The sequence below is a fragment of the Euleptes europaea genome, chromosome 7 (genome assembly GCF_029931775.1).
Source record: "Euleptes europaea isolate rEulEur1 chromosome 7, rEulEur1.hap1, whole genome shotgun sequence".
In the NCBI taxonomy this organism is placed as follows: Eukaryota; Metazoa; Chordata; class Lepidosauria; order Squamata; family Sphaerodactylidae; genus Euleptes; species Euleptes europaea.
In genome coordinates, this window is record NC_079318.1 from 80,327,023 (window position 1) to 80,349,907 (window position 22,885).

General features: G+C 48.0%; 2 protein-coding genes and 1 non-coding gene across 3 annotated transcripts; 2 read left to right on the plus strand and 1 right to left on the minus strand.

Moving 5' to 3' along the window:
- Positions 1 to 1,164: 1,164 nt before the first annotated feature.
- Positions 1,165 to 1,246, minus strand: TRNAS-GCU (transfer RNA serine (anticodon GCU)). The gene has a single exon. It is a non-coding gene; the product is annotated as a tRNA-Ser (tRNA).
- Positions 1,247 to 2,067: 821 nt separating this feature from the next.
- Positions 2,068 to 3,551, plus strand: B4GAT1 (beta-1,4-glucuronyltransferase 1). The gene is made up of 2 exons (XM_056852924.1): positions 2,068 to 3,131; positions 3,360 to 3,551. The coding sequence occupies exons 1-2, from the start codon at positions 2,073 to 2,075 to the stop codon at positions 3,549 to 3,551; spliced, it is 1,251 nt and encodes a 416-aa protein (XP_056708902.1). The 5' UTR covers positions 2,068 to 2,072.
- A 2,119-nt stretch (positions 3,552 to 5,670) lies between these two features.
- On the plus strand, positions 5,671 to 22,536 carry BRMS1 (BRMS1 transcriptional repressor and anoikis regulator). The gene is made up of 11 exons (XM_056852931.1): positions 5,671 to 5,743; positions 8,637 to 8,822; positions 10,198 to 10,288; positions 12,292 to 12,419; positions 12,680 to 12,759; positions 16,015 to 16,111; positions 16,400 to 16,492; positions 16,745 to 16,809; positions 18,015 to 18,054; positions 21,125 to 21,263; positions 22,299 to 22,536. Exons 2-11 carry the CDS (start codon positions 8,696 to 8,698, stop codon positions 22,414 to 22,416), a joined length of 978 nt encoding a protein of 325 aa, XP_056708909.1. The 5' UTR covers positions 5,671 to 5,743; positions 8,637 to 8,695; the 3' UTR covers positions 22,417 to 22,536.
- Positions 22,537 to 22,885: the final 349 nt, after the last annotated feature.

The following is a 22,885-nucleotide window of genomic DNA, read 5'->3' on the forward strand; positions in this document are numbered from 1 at the left end:
AAGCACTACATAAGTGCAAAAGTATTTCACAGTGGGTAGCCGTGTTAGTCTGTCTGCAGTAGTAGAAAAGGGCAAGAGTCCAGGAGCACCTTAAAGACTAACAAGAATATTTTCTAGTCAAAAAGGGCAAGAGTCCAGTAGCACCTTAAACCTGGTTCATATTCCTGCTCATCTTCTAATGTGATTTATGCCATCACATGCCAGCAATGCCCTTCCACAATCTACATTGGACAAACAGGTCAGTCTCTTAGACAAAGATTAAATGGACATAAGTCTGACATCAGAAACCACAATATTCAAAAACCAGTGGGTGAACATTTCAACCTTCCAGGACATTCTGTTGCAGATTTAAGAGTAGCAGTTCTCTTACAAAGGAATTTTAAAGGGAGATTGGAAAGAGAAACTGCTGAATTACAGTTGATATTCAAACTAAAGTCAATGCATTTACCTGGGCTGAATAAAGACCTTGCATTCAAGGCCCATTACCAATGCTGATTTCTCCACACCCATCTCTCCCCTGGACATCACAGACTCTTTTGCATATCACACCTAATCCAATCAAGCCTGCTATTCACATTTACATACTGTTCCTCTACTTAAAGACCAAGGGATTCACATTCTAGCTGTATCTGAAGAAGTGAGCTGTGGCTCACGAAAGCTCATACCCTACCAGAAAATATTTTTGTTAGTCTTTAAGGTGCTACTGGACTCTTGCCCTTTTTGACTACTACAAACAGACTAACACGGCTACCCACTGTGAAGAATATTTTCTGGCAGGGTATGAGCTTTCGTGAGCCACAGCTCACTTCTTGATCTGAAGAAGTGAGCTGTGGCTCACGAAAGCTCATACCCTACCAGAAAATATTCGTGTTAGTCTTGAAGGTGCTCCTGGACTCTTGCCCTTTTCTACTACTGCGGAAAATGCGTTTGCTCCCCCCGCCTCTTGAGTTTTGAGATTTGGGGGACCAACTTCCTTTGGGTCGCACCGCAGTCTCCCTTTGCTGAGAGCGGTCCCGCCCCCACCTTTTCTCTTTCTTGAGCTGACCAAACGTAGTGAATGACTCTTAAAGCTCAAAGGAATAGGGGGGGAGGGGGGCGCTTCCTTCTCGTTTCCCCTCCCTTATTCGGAAAACGGGCTATAACTTCCTGCTACTCAAAAGAGCGCGACGAGGATGGGATTCGAACCCACGCGTGCAGAGCACAATGGATTAGCAGTCCATCGCCTTAACCACTCGGCCACCTCGTCGGACGGGCGCAGGCGCTTCCCTCAACCTAGTCTATAGTTAATTCACAGTGGGGAGCCGTGTTTGTCTGCAGTAGTGGAAAAGAGCAAGAGTCCAGGAGCACCTTAAAGACTAACAAAAATATTTTCCTACCCTGCCGGAAAATATTTTTGTTAGTCTTTAAGGTGCTCCTGGACTCTTGCTCTTTTAGTCTACAGTTATTATCCTGTTGGTAGAGAAATTCCTTTTCCAAGTATTGGCCCCTTCCTGCGACGACTTTCAGTTTCCCCTAACGCAGATGCCACGCACCACCATCCCCCGCCACACTTTCTGCAAATGTCCAACACGCACAAACCAACCAACCAAAGCCTCAAAATGAAAAGAAGAAAAAGAAAGTTGGGCGGGACGGAGGGAAACTCTGCACCTGAAAAGCGGCTGCTTTGAGCAAAGGGACGGCGTTTGTCCGTGCAGAAGAACTGTGCAGGAGGGGTGGAGGCGCGGTGCAAAAACGTGCGCGCGTGTGTGTGCGGAGGTCGCAACCCTCCTCCGCTGCAATGCGTCCTCCTCCTGAGCAGAGGGCGCTAGAGAAAGACGCCCCCTCCCGGGCAGATCTGGTGCCGAAACTCGCAGACCTTCCGAAGGAAGAAAAACAGCTGCCCGCCGGTGCAGTCACCTGCTTTGCAAGGTTCTTTTCCCCAGCTAGATCTCATGCAGCGTTGCAGACTCTTCAGGGTGGGACCCCTGCAGCGCTGCAAAGGGAATGAAGGCAAGGAGCCACCGCTGAGGGGCCAGGTTTGAGACTCCTCCCCCCGACTCCGGCCACACACTGTGTACATACACCCTTTGCCCATGCAGTGCTCATGCTTCCAGGTGCTGGTGGCGGCGCTGGCGCTGGTGGCCGGCTTGCAGCTGCTGTACTTGGCCCTGCTGTCGGGGCTGCATGGGCAGGATCAGCGGTCCCGCTATGCAGAGCTTTTCCAAGGGCGCCAGTCCTTGCCCAGCGACGGGCACAAGGAGAGACTCAAGCAGGTGCTGGCCAGCCGGGGCAGCCTGGATGCCAGCGGGCAGTACCGCATCTACCAGGACATGTTGCGTGGCACCTGGGATGGTGAGCGCAGCCAGGATGTGGTGCTGGTCACCCACACCAGCCTCAGCAACTTGCATCATGCTCAGCAACTGGTGGAACGCTGGAGAGGCCCGCTTTCCGTGGCCCTTTTTGCTCCCAGTTCCACCGAAGTCCGCCTCGCCACAGCGATGGTATATGCGCTAGCAGCCCTATGCGCACCCATCCGTCAGCTGGTTCGTCTCCATCTGGTGTGCCATGTCGATCAAGTGGCTGCCTTCCCTGAGCTAGACGATCATGATGAATTTGCCCGGCTCCAAGCCTGTGGCGATGTCTTCACCAAGCTGGCACGGGTAGGGGCTGGGCAGCGTAATTATGCCATGGATGTTGTGAACGCTTCCTATCCCAATAACCTGCTTCGCAACGTGGCACGGAGAGCTGTCGGTGGGCACTGGATGCTGGTGGTGGATGTGGACATGGTGCCCAGCGAGGGGCTACGGGAGGCCTTTCTGGCACTACCCAGAGTCGCTGATGAGGGGATTCCAGGGGTCCTCGTTGTGCCCGCTTTTGAGATCCGCCATACTCGCCGCATCCCTGAAACCAAAATGGAGCTGCTGCAGCTGTACCAAGTGGGAGAGATCCGGCCTTTCTATGAAGAGCTTTGCCCCAGATGCCAAGCACCCACCAACTACTCCCATTGGCTGAATCTTCCGGTGGGCAGCCCCCTACGTGTGGCCTATGAAGTGGAGTGGAGGGACCCATGGGAACCCTTCTACATTGGTGCTAGTTCTGTGCCCCCCTATGACGAACGCTTCAAGCAGTATGGCTTCAACCGCATCAGTCAGGTATCTACCCCAGTGGTCATCTTGGTGAAGAGGCCAAGTGTAGTTTTGGGGTTGGGATGGTGGCAAAGCTTAATTTGAGCCAGACCTAGGGGGAAGGGGGATCCTTATATGAACAGCCTGAGGTACACTTCTTAAGCTTTTTAGAGTGCATGCGGGTTATTCTTGCATGTTCTTGATTAGGGGAGAGCCTCTGAACTCTGCTGCTGTTATCTTGTCCTTTCCCACCAGGCTTGTGAGCTCCACGTGGCTGGGTACCGTTTCTTGGTGCTCAGCAACGCGTTTCTGGTGCACAAGGGCTTCAAGGTGGCCAGTGAGTTCCATGCGCAAAAGGATGCTGAGAACCAGCGCAACAAGGTGCTCTTTCGACAATTCAAGCAGGAACTCAAGAACAGATACCCCACCTCGCCAAGGCGGTGCTGACTTTGTATCTACTTCTGAGGGGGACTGTGTTGAGTTTGTTTTGGACTGGGTGGGGGGAGAGAATCTAGCACTGCACACTGCCTCGACAGAAATGTCCAACTCAGGATGCTGATGCTAACTGTCAGTATTTATCTGCAGAACCACTCCCGTGCCAGTTGGAGGGAGGAGGCCTAGTTGCCAGGCTGTCCACTTTCTCCAGTGAAGTTTGTTGCTGCTTGAATATATCCGTGCTTTATTTTGGGGAATCTGTGTCTGCGCACATACACACGCCCTGACCCTTCCGTACATAAGAATCTTGGTTTCTGTCAGGTTGGAGAATACCCCAGCTGACTTTGTAGAGCCTGTTTACAGATCAGTTATGCTGGCTTTGCATTACAGGGGTAAATCAGAATTGAAATCTGACATACCAGTCCAATGCGGTTACTCCAGTGTAAACCTATTGAAATCAATCAGACTGAAGTTAATTGTGCATAGGATTGTACTGGGAATTAACCCCAGACAAGACTTAAGATTGGTTCACCTCCCTGTGAGTTCACATCTGGGATGAACAACTGTAGGACTGTTACTGTTGGGTGGTTACTGTTTTACACTGAGAAACACATTTACTTGTGAAATACCCAGCACAGGACTCTGGCTAATTCACTCTGGAATTCCTCATTCCTTATGATAACAAACCTTGGGACAAGAAATCTGTGCTAACAACCTCTGCAATTTGATTGTGAGAACAAACACCAGGCTCCACACTTTCCTCTCACTAGCTTTTACAGACGTTTGATGCTTCTTTTCTGTCTGTTTTTGCCTGGTTGGCCTCCTCTATAAGAGGCAGGTTTCTTCCTGTGGAATGAGGTCTGATGTTTTATGGTGCTTAAGAGATGGGGGCAGGCCATAGGGATTTGGGTCAAAGTGCTGGAGAGTGAGGTGTGGTGACTTGGAAGTGGAGAAACTGAAACACAATTCAAGATTGTTGATTTTTGTCCCTGACTTTACTTTTCAAGCTGATAGCTTCTTTTTCTGTATAATGGGAGTAAATACACTGATGTACTTCCTGAGGCTGGAAGTGGGGAGGGGATAATTTATTTCCACTAAAAACTGCAGTTTGCAAACAAATTAAACTGAAATACTTGGATTTAAAATGTTTTATTCCTGTCAACTTTATACCAAGTATTAGAGCATAAGTAGTTATGGCATAGTGTTATAAACAGCTGGCAGTGGTGAGGATATACACTTTAATGAAAGGGCTGTTGTCAGAGCTAGCTCTTCTGAAAAATCTAATCCATTTCCTAGAATTTGGGGAAATGTGCATGAAGGATGTTTCCACACATCTGTGGTGGCAAACACCATCCACAGCACTGAAGCAGCTTATTGCTCTTCTTTCCTTCTTTCCGAATTGCAACGTAGAAGAAATCCAGTTCAGCTGACCAGCACTGAAGGGTAAGAAATCTGTGGCTCAAAACCTGCAATGATGTCCTTGCAACTCTCAACCATGTTCAGAGTGATTGTGTTGCCTACTCTGTCTGCTGGGCTTTGGGTGAGCTAGTAATTTCACAGCAGGACACAGCACTGATTTGCTGAAGCACTGTGGTAGGCTATAACAGCATCACAGATGGTGTGGGGGTGGATAGAATGAGGATGCTCCTGGTCTCCATGGCAACTACAGCCTTCTTGTGGGGTGGGGGTGCTCAGGACTCTCGCCAGTTTTCTCATTAGCCCTTCTTTTAGCCTTCTTCTTTATTTCAGCTAAGCCTTTGGAACTCTTGCGGGTTTTGTGCACCGGACTTCACGTCTCACATTTGGAAACCTCACTTTTTGTTCCGGTATAATAGGAAATATGTACAAATTAAAATAAATGAACAAGGCTGTGAACAACGGCCGAGGGCTGCTGTTCTTTACATCCATGTGCTTTTTATTTACCATAGCGATGACTCTACAGCACACGTTTAGAATCTTGCATTTCTACAGCTAACCTCATTGGTATCTTGTCGCCATGGGAACCCTTTCCGCCCCTTACTTCCGGTTTCCCACAATACCGCTCGCGGAGACCACAGAGTTTCATCGAAGCAAACCGAGCCGATTAAGCGTACACATTTTCTGCTCTGATTGGCTGAGGGTGGTAGGCGGGGCTGAGGAGAACTACTTCCGGTTGCTAAAGAGAGCTAGAGCGGGGTTTGTGCCTTCCTCAGCCCCTCCCCCAGGTATGAAGGGTCTAGACTCTTTTCCTATCACCCCCCCTTTTGTGGGGAAGGATGGTCCCGCCCATTCCAGTCTTATGCGTTTTCCGATTTGGAGGGAAAGCTGTGGGTCAGACCATTGTGATGTTAAGGGAAGGAGAGGCGTGCCTGTGTTTGGTTCTTCCCTATGAAGCCCAAAGCTGTATGAGCGATGTAGATGGGAAAAGAGTTCCTTTCCTCTCTTCCAGGTGTCCAGTAGCGAGTTTCCCCGTGGAAGTCCCCGGGGAGTGGTTGAATCCATTGCAATCTGAGGGAGGAGCTTGGAAAAAGTTTTTTGTCCTTGGTTCCTGCCTAAGCTGAACGACTCTTCCCAAGCAAGCTGGGGGGGGGGGGACGAGATTTTATGCGTCTGTTTGCTTTTTGCTTAATTATACTTTTTACTGCAGAGGAAGAAGGCTAGTCTCTGGGAGCACGAAGGATACATACCCCGGTGGGGGGAGGCAAAACCAGCTGGGAGACTTTGACCTCTGCACCCGCCGGCTTTCTGTGTCCTCATGGCCTGGCCGCTCCGAGGAGGTAGATGCGGTCCCATGGTCTGATCCTGCAGGGCTTTTCTCGGGTTCTTTCGGTGAGCCCCAGCCCAATTTCCATAAATCTATGTGCAATGTAAAAGAAAAGCAGAGAGGATCTCCATCCTTTGCACTTCCCAAAGCACCCGGGCTTTGAACAGCTGCCTGACTGGCAAGAATGTAATAGGGGCAGCTTCCCCCTCCCCCCACCGCCCCATTCCTGGGAGAGACACTCTATTGGATTAAATCCCGCGGCCATGCAGCTGTTTGGTTTAGTTCTTTGGCTTGAAAGGTAGAGCCTTACTTTTCTGCCATAAAGCCCTCCAAGCAGTGAGAAAAACAGGAGGGTTCGCAGAGTGGTAGGCCTACAGGTGGGTTGGTTTTTCTGCTGTTTGGGTGGCACTGTTAGAAGGAGGGATAGCCAGTCTACGTGTTACATCCCTAGAAACCAAGCTCTGCCTGCTTAGAATTCGGAAGTCTTCCTCTGACAGAGACAAGCACAGGCATTTGCCCAGTGTTTCCTTAACATGGGTGAGGGGCTATGGCTCAGTGGTGGAGCATCTGCTTGGCATGCAGAAGGTCCCAGGTTCAGTCCCCAGCATCTCTAGTTAAAGGAACCAGACAAGTAGGTGATGTGAAAGACCTCGGCCTAAGACCCTGGAGGTCTGAGTTGAATGGACTGAGGGTCTGATTCAGTATAAGGCAGCTTCATGTGTTCAACGTAAGCAGCTGGGGGGCGGGGAACAGTCAACTTCTGTCGAGGAACTGGTGTGTGGTGAAAGGGAAGCCCTGATCCACATCCTCAATCTGCCCTCGCTCCTTTTTAATATTCAAGTACACATCAGGAAATCTGATCATGAATCTCCCACAAGACCAGTAGATTGGCCCTTGGCTATTGTTTCTCTCTGCTTAGCAGTTAATTTCCCTACTCTTTCTGTGCCAGCTCTTAGAGACAGCTGCTGAGTAGAGAGAAATGGTGGAAAAAGTAAGGCAGCTCGTGCTTACTTTTTCCAAATGCGTAGTCTGTAGTGGCAAAATAAAGGCTAACTTTAAAGACTAACACTTTAATGCAACATAAGGTTCTGTGAGCCAGAGTTTCCTTCAATAGCTGCACTGAAGGGCTTTTGATGGAGTGAGCTCTGACTCACCAAAGTTTATGCTTGAATACATTTTGTTAGTCTCTGAAGTGCCACTGGACTTCTGTTTTATTATCCTTCAACGTTGTTTACCTCAATTTCAGTAAAGCTTTTGACAGAGTCCCCCATGATGTTCTGATAGGTAAGCTGGAGGACTGCAGACTAGAGTCTAGGATATTTAGGCGAATAGCAGGGGGGTTGCTTTTGCTTAATTATACTTCTTACTGCAGAGGAAGAAGGCTAATCTCTGGGAGCACGAAAGATACCTACTAGTGGGAGGGGGCAAAAACAGCGTGGAGACTTGGACCTCTGCACCCTGGCAGCTTGTACAGCTTGTATGACCCCCTTCCATGATTCTATGATGATTCTGTTTCTTTTCCAATTTTCTCTGGAGAAACCTGGGGTCCAATTTAAACACAGTGTAGAGAGGCAAGGACAACATACTTGGGACATTGCACGGAGGCAGCATCTTGCTATAAGTGTCCCATCAGCTGTTGTATGTTAGCCCTCCAGAGATCCACAGGCTGGATGGGCATTGAACTGGCTTGTTAAACTTGCACATGGAGCTACTGTGCATAGCAGTGCAGTTTAAGTAGGATGCTTGCACATGCAATGTTCTCCTTCCCTCCAGCATAATGTTTAAATCAGGCCTCAGGAGGCAGAGCTGGGCTTTTAAGTGGGCCTGCCATTTATCCTGTGAGTGTCATGCTCAGCTGTTCTCTAAGCATCAGCCTGCATCAGAGAGATGGGTGTTGTTTGGCTCAGTTCTGCATCTGTTTTCATTTGCCCTGCAGACACTTAATGAGGCCCATGCATCCTTCAGAATGAAAACCCAAATTCTGGCTTAAGAAAAGCTGGCTGCACAAGTTTTCCACATTAAGGATGTTTGCAGATATGTTTGTGCTAGATGCAGGTGAGATGTGTAGGCAAAGACTTTGCAGGATGCTGAAGGCCCATTTTTTACAACGGAAAAAGTTGTTCTGATGTCCTGCCAGAAGATAACTTACCAGGTATTGATGATGACACCCTTGGAAGCCTTAAGGACTAGAAACTTTAAAAAGCACAAACCAAAAGCTGATATTCTCAGAGTGCTGAATGCTGTGGACAGGGCCCATACCTGCACTTTGTCCCGTCCACTTGTAGATGCAGTACATTGTGACCTTGTTGTAAGGATAATAATTCAGTTCTGTTCACGCCCCCTTTCCATCACAGGTTGGCTGTTTTCTCTACTCCTTTGCTTCAACTTCGGCACCCTGCCTCCGTGGCGCACCATGCCTGTCCAGCCCCTGCCCAAGGAGATGGAGGCAGAGGGAGATTCAGCAGCTGACATGAATGGCGAAGAAGAGAGCGAGGATGAGCGCAGCGCCAGCCAGTCAGAATCAGAAGAGGAGAGTTCAGGTATCTGGCAGGGGCAAAACAGCCTCAGCCTAATTTCTTGGGAATGAAGAGAAAGGTAGTAGCTCAATGGAAGAATACCTGCTTTGCGTGCTGAAGATCCCAGGTTCATTCCTAGGGTACAGTTGGAAGCGGCAGGATGCAGCCTTGCTGAAACTAAGCACGTCTTAGCTGACCTGAATGGAGACTTCCTGGGATGATCCCCCTACCCTGTGCATTGCCATGAGAACCATACGGGAGAAAGGCAGAGTAACAACGTAATCATCCAAAAACAACATCACCCATACTGTCCCCCTACTGTTCTCATATCAAAACATCCCTATTCATTTGTACAGTCTAAGATTTGGCTTTGATAGTGGTGTCTCTTCTGTTGAGCCCTCCCAGCAACCATGCAACCTCACCTTTCCCAGCCTTTGTCTGTGGGCACTTTGTTTTAAACTTCGGAGAAGTTGTAATGTTTGTAAATCTTCCATAACGCTTTGGCAGCAGAATCCAAGCCTGTATCAAGGACTCATTTCAGTTAATAGCAGTCAGGGTTCTTATGACCAATACCTGCTAAGGCTTCAGAAGTCTGCAGCCTGTATTTACTCGGGTTTTTCACTTTTATTGAGCTTCCCTGATTTGGGATTAAGCAAAACTGCTGATTGTCTGCAAAATGGCTGTTTTGTGCTTTGGCTTGTTACATTATTGGTCTTTCTACAACACTAGGAAGTGTCCTAAAAGATTACCCAGACTGCCTTTGGTTTTTCAAATATGCACGTAGACAACTTGAGGCCTACAAAAGTCATTTATGGGAAGGAAAAAAAGAGATTTGTTTTTCCCTCATGTCCTTCTTCTCTACCAGCTAGCTTTGAGGACAGCTGCTGCTGCAGCCCCTCCACTTCAATTGGGAACTGCCCTCTTGCCTCTATAACTATGAGAACTAGAAGCTTGTGGGAGTGATGGGTAGTCTTTCTTCATAGGGACTTCATGTCCCATGGTTGCCATGTTTGAGAGCACCTCTCAAAACTCCCTTGTTGTGTTCACTTAGGAACGTTCCATTAACTAACTGTAATGTTTCATCCACTGGGACTGGCAAAATGGTATTTGTGATTTTCTTCATTTCTTCATTTTGTCCAAACAATAACTATCAAAATGGGTCAACTGTGTTGGTGGGCACAATTTAGTAAGCATCCAGATTACATTGAAGTCATCTTCGTATTTGAAGTGGGAAGAGTTCTGTGTCACTCAAAAGCTTGCTGCCTCTTTCTTGCCTTCACTGTTGTCCGTGCTTAAAGAAATTTCTCAATAGCAAGTGGGGGGGGGATTCTCTTGCGCCCCAAGCCCAGGGCAGTGGGAGAACAGACAGGATTCCACGTGTCATCTGTTCTGTCTGCAGAGATGGACGAAGAGGACTGTGAGAGACGTCGCTCGGAGTGCGTGGATGAGATGATGCACTTGGAGAAGGAATTCTCTGAAATCAAAGAAAAGTGAGTGGCCCCTCTCTCCAGCCTTCACGATTTAACTTCCAAGCTTCCTAACAGAGACAACTTTGAGTTATCCCCCTTTCCAAGGAAGGGTCAAACTACTCCAGATCCTGGATTTTTTTAAATTGGAACTCTTGAGGTTTCTTTTGGCCCTACAACGAGCCTGATTTTGATTGGGCCTGCAGCAGTGAGTAAGGAGAGCGCTTCTCCCATATTTGTTAATTAAAATATTTATACCACGCCTTTCTCTTGTGGCTTCCAATTCCAAATGAAAAAACATACCGAGTATAATAAAACCCCAGTTATTCTCAGTGTGCACATGCTTTTTAAAAATGTGGCTGTCTTCAGTGTGCAAACAAGATGCCATCTCCAAGGATTCTATAGGGTCCAAAACAAATCTGTACTGCAGGTTCAGGGCAGGCCCATGTAAAAGGGATGACTGTTTTTTTATGTTACTCAGGACACCAGTCTTGGCCACAACTGGCCCCCAAGCCCTGCTTGAATTGCCCATTTTCCCCTGTAAATCTTCACTCTACTCTAGTTATCTTAGCCCAGCAAGGGAGGGATCAGTTAAAATGGGTGGAGAGGGCCTCATTTAAAGGAGAGAACTCGTAGACAGGGAAAGGAGTTAGGTCTCAGCTACCAGTCTTCCCCTGCAAGGTCCACACATACATTCACATTCTAATGACAACTTGAAGTTGGGGGTCCTTCATTTTCCTTCTAATTCAAAGTTCCATCTTCAGCAAATCACAGATAAAACCTGTTTTATTTTGATGGCCATTATTAGCAAAGGGCTTGTGCAAGCTGCGATACGCTGTGCTGCTGACTGGAATTCAATTGATTGCTTATCTGCTGAAGCCCCCCAAGAGGCAACCCAAACAAGGAGGTCTCAGCAGTGCTGCCAGCCGTGCTCAGACTCTGACTTAGGGATTAGATATGTTCACAGAGGGTGAATCTATCAGCAAAGGGTGGCCAGCAGGTAGGCGGGCAACGACCCACCACTGTACATCTGTTCCTGGCTTCATTCAGAGTTGCCCCGTCTGTTCTTCTCCCTCGTGTTCAGAAGAACTAGTCGTTCTCCTCGCGTGGGTGGTTTCCCCCCCTCGTTTTTTGTTGTTGTGGATCCTTTAAAAGACACGGACTCATAAATACAATTTGGTATTGGCTACGCTGTTCAATGTGGGATTTAAGTATCTATAATGGAAACTCCCTGTACAAAGGCCGCAGTACCACAAGCCAGAGGTGAACTACAAATGATAACTGTCAGAACCATGACCTGTGTTTAAGCTCCCCTCCCCCCACCTGCCCATCTGGGTACCTGGCTGCCCCTTGTGGAACACTGAATCCTGCATTAGGTGGAATCTTGGTTTGATCTCAGTTCTAATAAAGAATTAGATGGATTTTTGGTGGATTATAGCTACTATCCATGATAGTTAGAAATGCATAGTTAACTTGTGGAACTCCCTGCCCCAGGATGTGGTGATGGCTGCCAGCTTGGAGGGCTTTAAGAGGGGAGTGGACATATTCATGGAGGAAAGGGGTATTCATGGCTATTAGTTAGAATGGATACTAGTCATGCTGCATACCTATTTTCTCTAGTATCAGAGGAGCATGTTTATTATATTGGGTGCAGTGGAACACAGGCAGGATGGTGCTGCTGCAGTCATCTTGTTTTTGGCTTCCTAGAGGCACCTGGTTGGCCATTGTGTGAACAGACTGCTGGACTTGATGGGCCTTGGTCTGATCCAGCAGGGCCTTTCTTATGTTTTTATGGGCCATCATGTTCAGAGGCAGTAATATCTCTGAGCACAAGATGATGGGTACAGACCACAGGGTGTTCCTTTATGTACTGCTTATGAGCTTCCCAGAGGCATGTAGCCGACCAGAAAAGCAGGTGAAGCTTTTCCCCCCTGCAAGTCTACGTATTACGCCCCTTCCCCATACACACACCCCTTGGAACCCTTTCCATAAGATGGTCAGGTGAATGTGTCTCTGCCCTTCTGCAGGCTTTTCAAGGAGCGCCTGAGTCAAGTGAAGATAAAACTGGAGGATGTGATGCTTGGGAAAGCAGCGGAGTATCTGGACCCCCTGGGGGTCCTACAGAACCACATGCAGATCCGGATCGAAGTGGCCGGTGAGCAGTCTTCTTGCTAGCCATGGGGCAGGCAGCGGCCATGGGGGCAGGAGCTCTAGATGGTGGCCTTTGAGAATGGAGGCCATGTTTAATTTCTGAAAGGAGAGAAGCTGGTCTTGTTATGTAACAGTGATGGAAGTGTATATGTTCTGCCTGCACTCAGAGGAACTAGTTCCTTTCCACGGCTGGGACGTGATATTGGCAAAAGGTTTCAGGGATGGCCCCAGTCAGCCTGTCTCTAACCCTTCTTGTTTTCGTAGGGATCTACAGAAACCTCTGCCTGGAGGTGATTAATCACAAACATCGGTGTGAACTTCAGGGAGCACAGCAGCATCTGGAGGTTGGGCCCCCTCCCTTCTTGTCTTTTTAAAAAATTCTTCTCAGACCCTCTGAAGCAAAGCAGGGAGGGTTATTTCATTATCACTTTTTCAGGGGCGAGGTGGGGGTAACTCTCCTTTCTCGGTTGATGATAGGTGTAGCCAAAAAGAAATTCAAACAGGAATGGTATCCTGGTTTCTTCATTAGGACCAATTAAAATGGGCTAGCTTTCATGTTTCACAGAACTTGTTCTGGAGGCTCCAGAAAAAGGAAAACTTCTGTGCTGAGAAACCATTTGCCCAGGGGGAGGGGTCGTCTTTGACCTCTGTGTCTCTACTGATGGTTTTCCAGGGTATCTGTTTGATCACGGTGGGAAACAGGATGCTGGACCAGACAGCCTCTTCTCCTGCTTCAGCAGGGCTCTTCCCCTCCCTGCAAACACATGGGAAGCACAGAAGCTTTTAGTAGAAGGCCCAGCTGCCACCATCTTCTGAAGGCAGCGACTCACGGTGCTCTGTGCAGGATAACCAGGTCACTTTTGTAAGAAAGGAGTAGTATCCGTCTCCCAGCCGGTGGCCTGAAGGCACCCAGTTTGTTGCCACAGACCTCCCCACTCATGGAACACAGCTAGGCAGAGGCTCATTTAGATAAAGCTTAGTCAGAAACATAAAGCTGAAAGGGACCTCAGGGGTCATCTAGTCCAACCTCTTGCACAACACAGGGAATTCACAACTACCTCCCCCCACACCCCAGTGACCCCTGCTCTATGCCCAGAGGAAGGCAAAAAAAAATAACCTCCAGGATCCCTGGCCATTCTGGCCTTGAAGAAAATTCCTTCCAGACCCCAAAGTGGCAATCGGCATTACCCTGGGCGTGTATGAAAGGGCTATGAGAGCCAAGCACTGGCTCATCCCTTCCTGCCCTCCCTCTCACGATCTGCCTAAGGTCATAGAATCAGCATTGCTGTCAGATGGCCATCTAGTCTCTGCTTAAAAACCTCCAAAGAAGGAGAGCCCACCACCTCCCGAGGAAGCCTGTTCCACTGAAGTTCCTCTTTTCCCAATCTGAGGCTAACACTGGGGAGGGCATCTGAGCCCAAAGGGAAGTGAGTGCAAGAACCACCAACCACCAGGCTGGAATGTAAACATGTGAGCATGCAGAATACATTTAGTCAGCTTGGCAAACAGTCTCTGACATGATTGGACTCCAGCAGCACCTTAAAGACCAACAAGATTTCCAAGGTATATGCTTTTGAGAAACAAACCTCCCTTTATCAGATATCTGACTCGGAAGCTTTGACTCGGAAGCTTATACCTTGTAAATCTTGTTGGCCTTTAAGGTGCTGCTGGACTCAAATCTTGCTCTTCTATGGCCGAGTAATGCGGCTACTCACCTGAAACACTCTTTGGCATATAACACATAAGAAGGATCTCGTAGAGTAGGAAGTCTGAGCGTTGCTTTTTGTTGACCAGCGTCTTTTCCAATGAAGGATGGCAATGGCAAAGTCCGCAGCTCTTCAGCGGGTGGAAAGCCCTGGGTTTGGGGAGAGGGATCTTCCCGTTTCAAGTTCTCTCCTGAAATATACCTTTGATCAGTTAGATTCAAGTCCAGTAACACTTCAGAGACCAACAAGATTTTGGGGGTCAAAGCTCCCTTGGTCAGATACGAGTAGGAATGGAGATCCCTGAGTCTTTATATAGGCATGCAGAATGTCCCAGGTTCAATTCCCGGCATCTCCAGTTAAAGGGACTAGGCAAGTAGGTGATGTGAAAGACCTCTGCCTGAGACCCTGGAGAGCCACTGCCAGTCTGAGTAGACAATACTGACTTTGATGGACCAAGGGCCTGATAACAGTATAAAGCAGCTCCATGGGTCATATCCCAGTCAGAAGGTGGGAGGGGTGTTGTAAAGAAGGAACTCAGGATGCACAGGTACAATGCATATTGTAATCAGCTTGATTAGAGCAGAAACTACCTTTGGTCAGTGTGCGACTTAAGGGGAGCTTCTTGGTTTCTTCACCACAGAGACGTTTTGCAAGAGCAACTGCTGTAAACTTTCACAAGCAGGATGCCCAGCTAAAGTAAACTGATTACACAGAGAATGGGGTCTTGTGAGCGCCACAGAAATTCCAGTGTCAGCATTCTGTAAGGCAGGGGTGGGGAACCTTTTTTCCGCCAAGGGCCATTTGGATATTTATAGCATTATTCACGGGCCATTCGCCACTTCCGCCCCCAGCCCTCTTGTAGTACAGAGGAAATACGTTTCTCCATGGCCCGGGTGGGAAAGGGTTAACACAGTTTCTTGGGCGGTCCTAGCAGCTACATAGCTAACAACTCTTCCGCAAGGGGGGAAAAGGTTCCTTTTCTTGGCAAAACAAACATCCGCCTTGAATAGAGGCTATTCCTGTCCTCAGGAGGGGGCGGATCACCAATCTTAAATCCTTCTGAGCTAGAGATCTGCCAGGATCCACGAAGGGCCAAACCAAATGACTTCGCGGGCATTATACTGCCCCTGGGCCTGACGTTCCCCACCCCTGCTGTAAGGATTTTCTGCCAGGGACCCAGATTGTCAGAGAGCCCCTGTTGTAGAGTGGTTGGAATGTTGGACTGGGGAGATCATGGGTTCAGATCCACATTTGGCCACAAAGCTTACTTGAGCTAATCTCTCAGCCTAACCTACCTCATAGGGTTGTTAGTTCAAAATGGATCAGGGGAGATGAAAGGTTGGGTAAAAAGGCAAATTGCCCATAGGCGTCCAATCCTATCAGATATAAGAACGTAGTAAAGGGGTATAAATGCCGATTTATCCTCTAGTGCAAAAGCTCTCTGGTTGTATCCAAGAGAAAAAAAGCAATAGCTGCTCATGCAGTAGACAAGGTGACATGATTGCCAACAGGCCTGGAGAAACATATCCTGCCCTTTTAATAGAGGCTCAATGTGATGTTATTTACCAGGTGACATTATTTTCTTCCATGTTGTTAAAAGCTGAAGCTGCCCATTTCTACACATTAAAGACTCTCTTAAAGGAACAGGATGTTTTTTTCTCCAGGCCTGTTGGTAACTGTAGTAACAGTTAGTTGAATCTGATTCTAGCACTGATTGGAACTCACATGTCCCCTGGAATGGCAAGAAGCCTAGGCAAAGGAAACACTGGGTAGTCCTTACTTTAATACAGCTGGAGATCAGTTTTGGATGTTTCACCACAGGGCATTGAATCAGTAGAAGCCACAACGAGGAGTAAAAAAGAAAAGACGAACTGTGTTTTGTTCCCCACCCAGAGCGAAAAGCTGCTGTTGTTCGACACCCTTCAGGAGCACCTCTTGGAAAGGATCCAGCGCTTGGAAGATGATAGGCACAGTGTGGGCCTGACCTCAGGTCAGTAAGGGGATGCCCTCTTTATTCACAGTAACACACACTGTCCCCAATAAATAAATAAATACAATTAATAAAGGGATAACAAAAGAACCCAGGGAATTGTAGTTTCATATTGGTGGCAAGAATTCTCCATTGGGGATTCATAGCCCCCCCCCTTACAGAATTACAATTACCGGGATTCCCAGGCATATGGGAATGAGCATTCGAGTTCTGAAACAGTCGGGTCCCTTTTGGGGTGTCTCCTTCTCTCCCCTCCCCGGTTAACCCTTCTCTGATTCCTTCTCCTAGAATGGTGGGATGACAAACTTCGACCAAAGCACAGCACGAAGGAATGGGACCCTCTCCGGCCTGGCAAGAGGAAGAAGCCGCCATTGGTATCTGATATCCTTTTGTACCTCAACTCCAAAAGATGGTTTTGAGTTTGGAGCCACTGCTGATGGTCACTATTCCGGATCAGGTGGGGCAGAGGGCTTGGGCAACTTCCATGCTTGTTTGGAAGAGGGGATTTTATCATGGCCGAAGGTGAGAGAAGCTGCAGTGGCTAGAAGACTGGCCACAGCTTTGAGGAGGGGGAGTCAGTAGATGTATCATGGCAACTGGTGCAGTGGCACACCCTTAACCCACCTTTCCCACGCCCGTACATTGTCTACATGTTGCACGATATTGACATCATGGAGGACTGGACGGCCATCAAAAAGGTGAGCTGGAAAATGGGTGGCTTCTCTGCAGCGTTGGGTGGGGGACAGGGCTTTGAACTTCTCTAAATGCTGTGAGAGGGGAGGAGGGAGGCCCAGTGGTCTGTATACTTGTTTTTAAAATGATGACCAGAGGGCCAGCATGGTGTAGTGGTTAAGAGCAGTGGCTTGGAGCAGTGGACTCTGATCTGGAGAACCGGGTTTGATTCCCCACTCCTCCACATGAGTGGCGGAGGCTAATCTGGTCAACAAGATTTGTTTCTCCACACCTCCACATGAAGCCAGCTGGGTGACCTTGGACTAGTCACAGCTTTTTCAGCCCCACCTACCTCACAAATTGTCTGTTGTGGGGAAGGGAAGGTGATAGTAAGCCGGTTTGATTCTTCCTTAAGCTGTAGAGAAAGTCGGCATATAAAAACCAACTCTTCTTCTTCTGTTATGAAATGCAGCATGGGGCAGGGCCATGGCTCAGTGGTAGAACATCTGACTTTGCATGCTGAAGGCCCCAGGTTCAGTGGCCAGATTCTCCAGTTAAAAAGTATCAGGTGGTAGGGGTGAAGAAGTCCTCTACCTGAGACCCTAGAGAACCACTCCCGGTCAGAGTAGTAGACAATACCGACCTTGGTAGGCCAGCGGTTTTATTTAATAGAAGGTAGCTTTGTGTGTGTTCTTGTCTGCAGTTGGGAAATTGCCTAGAAAAATCCAGCTCAGCTATGTTTAATTCTGAAAGGACCTCCTGGACCAGTGAGGATTCGTATAAAGGAAGCTTAAACGTGCAGTTAGAGGAGCAAATCTCTTTGTGAAGCTTGAAATCGTTTTTTTAGTTATTATAATATGTAATGTAACAGTAAGGATTCTAATATATATATATAACATAATAATAGTGAGGATATATGTTGCTTGTTCCAGGCATATCTCTAATTATTTTAATATCCTTACAGGGATGAGAGAGATCAAGTGCCCACTAGTGAATTTGGGGCTGTAATGAGATTCAGATTGGGGGCTTCCCAGTTCCTCAGCTACACTTTGATGCTCTGCTCTTAATATAGCCCGTTTCTAATGCTAGCAGAAGCGATCTGAAGTCTGGGTTTCCTCCCCTTCCACTTTATCTGACTCATCAGGCTGGGTCTCTGCCTTGGAGCGGAGGACAGTAGCAACTGCACAGCATCAAAGGGTTTCCCTCTCACTACCTGGTTCTTCCTTCCCAGGCTAAAGCCGCAGCGTCCCCCCCGAAGAGGAAGATAGAAGGCAAGTGCTTTGTTCTTTCCCTAGTTCCCTGGTTTGCGAGGTATTGCTCCAAGCATTAGCATGTCTGGGAGAATACATAGCTCTGGTTGACCAAAGCAGTGACCCAGTTGCAACTGCCCTCCCACAGGTCTCTTGGGCCATCTCTGGATGGTTTATCTTGGCATCGAATGCAGTATTCCTCAGGGTCTTGGGTTTCTTTTCTTTTGTTAAAGCAAGCCTCTAGTCCTGATGGTTACGAAGGTGAACTTGGGAAATCTGTGGACAGTGTCTGCGGAATTCTGAGATGACTAGAGATGGATGGGAGGTTGCTTTGGGGGCCCTGTGCAGCTTTTCCTCCCATCGTAGTGTGTGCACCCCAAATCTTCCTTCCGTCCTATGCTCCTGCTACTCCTTTCTCCACAAAAATGCCCAGTCCTTTGGAACATGACAGTTCTTGGAAGCAAAGTAAATTTATGCACAAGAGAACAAGGCTAGTTTACCGGATTTATTTTGGTATGCAGATGGGGAGGGTATTAGACATGCAGAGCACACACCGCCTTAAGTACCGTGCCACCTAAAAGCCATCCTTTCCTCTGTTCCTGAGTCCCACCCCCATGTCTGTAGCGAGAATGATTTCTGGAATTCATTAGCTGGGAAGCCTGTCCTCTGAAGGTGGATGGATTCCTGGAGTAATGGATTCCAAAGAACTAAGCATGTTTGTCTTGGCAAAAACAAAAAAGGGAGTATTGTGGCATTTATAAGAGTAATAGATTTATTGTGGCAGACATTTTTAGGAAAAATATGCAGGATATATCTACTACCAGATATAAAAAGTGTTACGCTCAGTTGGCAAATGCTTGTACATGGGTAGGGAGAGAGAAAATTGTAACACTGGGCAAGAGGTTGAGCCTGCATCGTTTCTATGCAATGCTCAGATGTTTACAAGACAAAACAGTAGCACCATTCATGCCAGAAGTAATTGGTGATCGCACACAATCTTTCTCGCTTTAGTATAATTTTGGGCAAGTAATAGAAAGGAACAACTTCAGCAGACAGAATCATGCTTGCCAGTAAGTTCTAGTTCAGCGATTTTGCTCAACTAAAATTTATCAGCAAATTTGCTTCTGTTTCTTCAGGGCTTAGTGCTATTAGTCCCAGGTCTGCAAATGGAGGCACATGTCTCTTCTGTAGCGTATAGTGCCTTGAAGCAGCAGTGGCCCTTTTTTGAGACTGGCCACAGTTAATCCATCGGCTAATTACATTCAGGCTGGACTACTGCCATGCACTTTACATGGAGCCACCTTTGAAGACAGTCCAGAAATGTCATCTGGTTCAAACCACAGCAGTGCGGTTGCTTGCAGGATATAAAATCTTTACTGGCTCCTCTTTTGCTTCTCAACTTAAATAAAAGTTTGATCTTTTTAAAACCCTGCACTGTGTGAAACAAGAGGGGGGCATCTTGCCTTTGCCTTCTGCAGAGGGCCTGCTCTATGTGCCCCCCACTGTTTGTGGCAACATGCGTGAGAACCAGAGAGTGGGTCTTCTCTGTTGTGGCACCCAGACTTCGAGAACTTGCTCTCCACAGCAGTTTGCCTAGTGGCAAATTGCAATTTATATTTGGCACCAGGAAGAAATGTTTCTTCTTCCCTAGCTTTAAAGAAAAAATAGTCATCTTCTTACATAATTTTTAAGGGAGTCTTACAGCTCGTGATTCTTGACTGACAGTTGTTCTAAAAGGCATGATGCTGCTTTTATGCTTTTTTACAGCGCTGGATGCTTCTTTTACTGTCGATCTTAGATTTTTGCTTTATTTGGGTGGTTGCTGGTTTTAAACAGTTCTTGCACTGCTTGTCAGCGCTGATCTTTTTACATGCTGTTTTAATCGAACGTCCTTGCATGCTGCCTTCTGCATGTTTCACGGGACATTCAAGATAGCTCGTTTTAAACTAATTCTGTAGTCAGCCCATTTAGGGTTGCCGTCTGTGTTTCTCAATGAAGTGGGTCCTAATCCATGAAAGCATCCACCACCACGAATCTTTTAGTCGTTCATTGTAGAGGGGGCGGCCCATATTAGTCCATTGCAACAAAATTAAACAGGTGTCCTTGTTGCACCTTAACCAGCAATAAAACTGATTGCAGCAGGAGCCTCTCCTGAGTCAGAACTCCCTTCAACAGATGCAATAAACGCTTATGCTGGACTAAATATTGTTAGTCTTCAAGGTGTTACTGGACTCTTAAGACCATAAGAAAGGCCGTGCTGGATCAGACCAAGGTCCATCAAGTCCAGCAGTCTGTTCAAATTGTGGCCAACCAGGTGCCTCTAGGGCCACAAACAAGACGACTGCAGTATTATCCTGCCTGTGGAGCACAGGCAGGATGGTGCTGCTGCACTCGTCTTGTTTGGGGGCTTCCTAGAGGCACCTGGTTGGCCACTGTGTGAACAGACTGCTGGACTTGATGGGCCTTGGTCTGATCCAGCAGGGCCTTTCTTATGTTCTTATGTTTATGTTCTTATGTGTTCCAAAGCACCTAATATAATAGGCATGCTCCTCTGATCCTGGAGAGAATAGATATGCATCATGACTAGTAGCCATTTTGACTAGTAGCCATGAAAAGCCCTCTCCTCCATGAACATGTCCACTCCCCTCTGAAAGCCTTCCAAGTTGGCAGCCATCACCGCATCCTGGGGCAGGGACTTCCACAATTTAACAATGTGTTGTGTGAAGAAATACTTCCTTTTTTCTTGTTTAATTTTGTTAAGATGCCACAAGTTTCCTTTTTGTGTTCACACTAACAACTGGCACTTCTCACCGGAGGGAGTCTCTTTGTGGCATCCAGATGCTTCACATCTGTAATGGAAGTTTTTCAACTGGCAACTAAACAAGCAGAACTAAGGTTAACGAGTTACTTGTCATATTCCAGTACCAAACAGCCTGCCCACCCCCCCACCTTCTGGCATCCTCTTCCGTTCTCCTCTTCCGTTCTCCTTTTCCCACTGCACCCAGTTTCCCCATCCCTTAGAACCTACTGCTGCTTTCTCTGCCCACCACCTTAGCAGCCTCGATTTCTGCTTTTCCTTCCCTTCCTCCAGGCTCAGTGAAGGCGGAGAAGCTGCCGTCCCCGGCCCTGTTCTCGGCTCACTGTGAAGACGGCCACCTCCACTACGAAAGTGAGGTCTACATCAAAGGGCAGAGCATCTCCTTGCAGGTTGGGGAGGAGGCGCCCATCCAGTGAGTGCCCACCAAGGGGAGCTGCTGAAGTGGGGAGGGGGAGGCTGGGCTAAATCAGCCAGAAAGCCTCTCTGGGTCTGAGACTGCCTCCACACGGAAGGAGGAGAATTCCAAAGAGGGGCCCGATCCACCACTGCAAAATAACCAAGTCACCACAGTAGAAGGGCTGAGGTGGGAGAAGTCTATCACGCCTTTGAGTTCTCTGCAGACTGAAAAAATATTTCATAGTCTGTCTTCGCTACAAACAGTGGGACAGACTCTTCTGCTTGTTTGAAGCTTGTCTTTGCACAGCCTTCGAGTGGACACAGTCACACCCAGCCACGTCCACACGCTTGTGCCTTCAGCTTAGCATTTCATGAAATACCGATCGGTTACGCTGGGCGCAAGCTAGGGCTGCACATTGGTTCAAAGAAAGCACAATTAAATCAAGCATGGATCATTTCAAACAGGCATGAATTCAATCAGCCCTCCATTTAAAACTTCTTCTAGTTACTAACAGTTCCTCTGTCTAGAGGGCTGCCAGTTCTGAGCAGCTGTTACTTGTAGTGGTTAAGAGCGGTGAATTCTGAACTGGAGAACCGGCTTTGATTCCCAGTCCTCCACATGAGCGGCGGAGGCTTATCTGGTGAACTGGATTTGTTTCCCCACTCCTACACACGAAGCCAGCTGAGTGACCTTGGGCTAGTCACGCTCTCTCAGCCTCACCTACCTCACAGGGTGTCTGTTGTGGGGAGGGGAAGGGAAGGTGATGGTAAGCCGGTTTGAGTCTCCCTTAAGTGGTAGAGAAAGTCAGTATATAAAAACCAACTCTTCTTCTTCTTCTCCATGGCACTTCATAGCATGAGCCAGAAAGACAGAGAGCGGTCTCTGCACAAAGTAAAACTTGCCTGGTGGGGGAGTTGAACAAAGGGTTCAGAGAAGCAGTAGAAGAATCTGAAGAAAGAAGAGTCACCTCCTGCTGAACAGGCTGATGTTTGGGTTGCTCCGAGACCCTCTTTTTGCTCACCTCCGCTGCCCCTTGTCCCTCTCCTCTAGGGCTGTGATCACAGCCATCAGCACTGGAGAAGTCTGGCTCCGCAGGGAAGACGGCAGCAAAACCAAGATCTACGTGTCCCAGCTCCAGAAGGGTAAATACTCCGTGCACAAAGCCTAGCACCCAATCGGGCTGTGGACTTGCGCTTTCCCCCTTCTTTCTCCTGGAACCAGTGAGGCGTTTCCGAGGAAACCAAAGGATCCTGAAGCAGCAAGATGCTCTTCCCTGTGCCTGTCCAAGCTGGGGAGAACAGAGAAACCCTACAGCCGGTAGCACACTGCGGTTACCAGTGTGGCCGCAGCAATGGATCGAGCCCCTGGTGTGGAATCCCCCCCTGCCATTCCTGCTGCAGTTTTCATTGTGCTTGCCAAGCGTGCTCTTCCTCTGCTTGGGAAGGAGCGTGGATTTGTGTGCGGCAGCAGCTCCTCTTTCTGAAGAGACTTCCAATAAAACACCAAAGTGAGATTTTTCTTCTTCTCCCTGCCCTTTGCTTTTCATTCAGACTTTGCTGTTTTTGTGTATTATGGAATGAGGAGTGCCACTTTGGGAATGGAGAGAGAGGAGGAAGCCAGGGGTGCAGATCACAGGC

Excerpts from the sequence above, each read along its gene's own strand:
- BRMS1 (XM_056852931.1), top strand. The coding sequence starts at position 8,696 with ATGCCTGTCCAGCCCCTGCCCAAGGAGATGGAGGCAGAGGGAGATTCA. Across the intron at positions 18,055-21,124 it reads CCCGAAGAGGAAGATAGAAG|GCTCAGTGAAGGCGGAGAAG; the intron begins GCAAGTGCTTTG and ends CCCTTCCTCCAG. Across the intron at positions 21,264-22,298 it reads GGGGAGGAGGCGCCCATCCA|GGCTGTGATCACAGCCATCA; the intron begins GTGAGTGCCCAC and ends CCTCTCCTCTAG.
- B4GAT1 (XM_056852924.1), top strand. The coding sequence starts at position 2,073 with ATGCAGTGCTCATGCTTCCAGGTGCTGGTGGCGGCGCTGGCGCTGGTG. Across the intron at positions 3,132-3,359 it reads GCTTCAACCGCATCAGTCAG|GCTTGTGAGCTCCACGTGGC; the intron begins GTATCTACCCCA and ends CTTTCCCACCAG.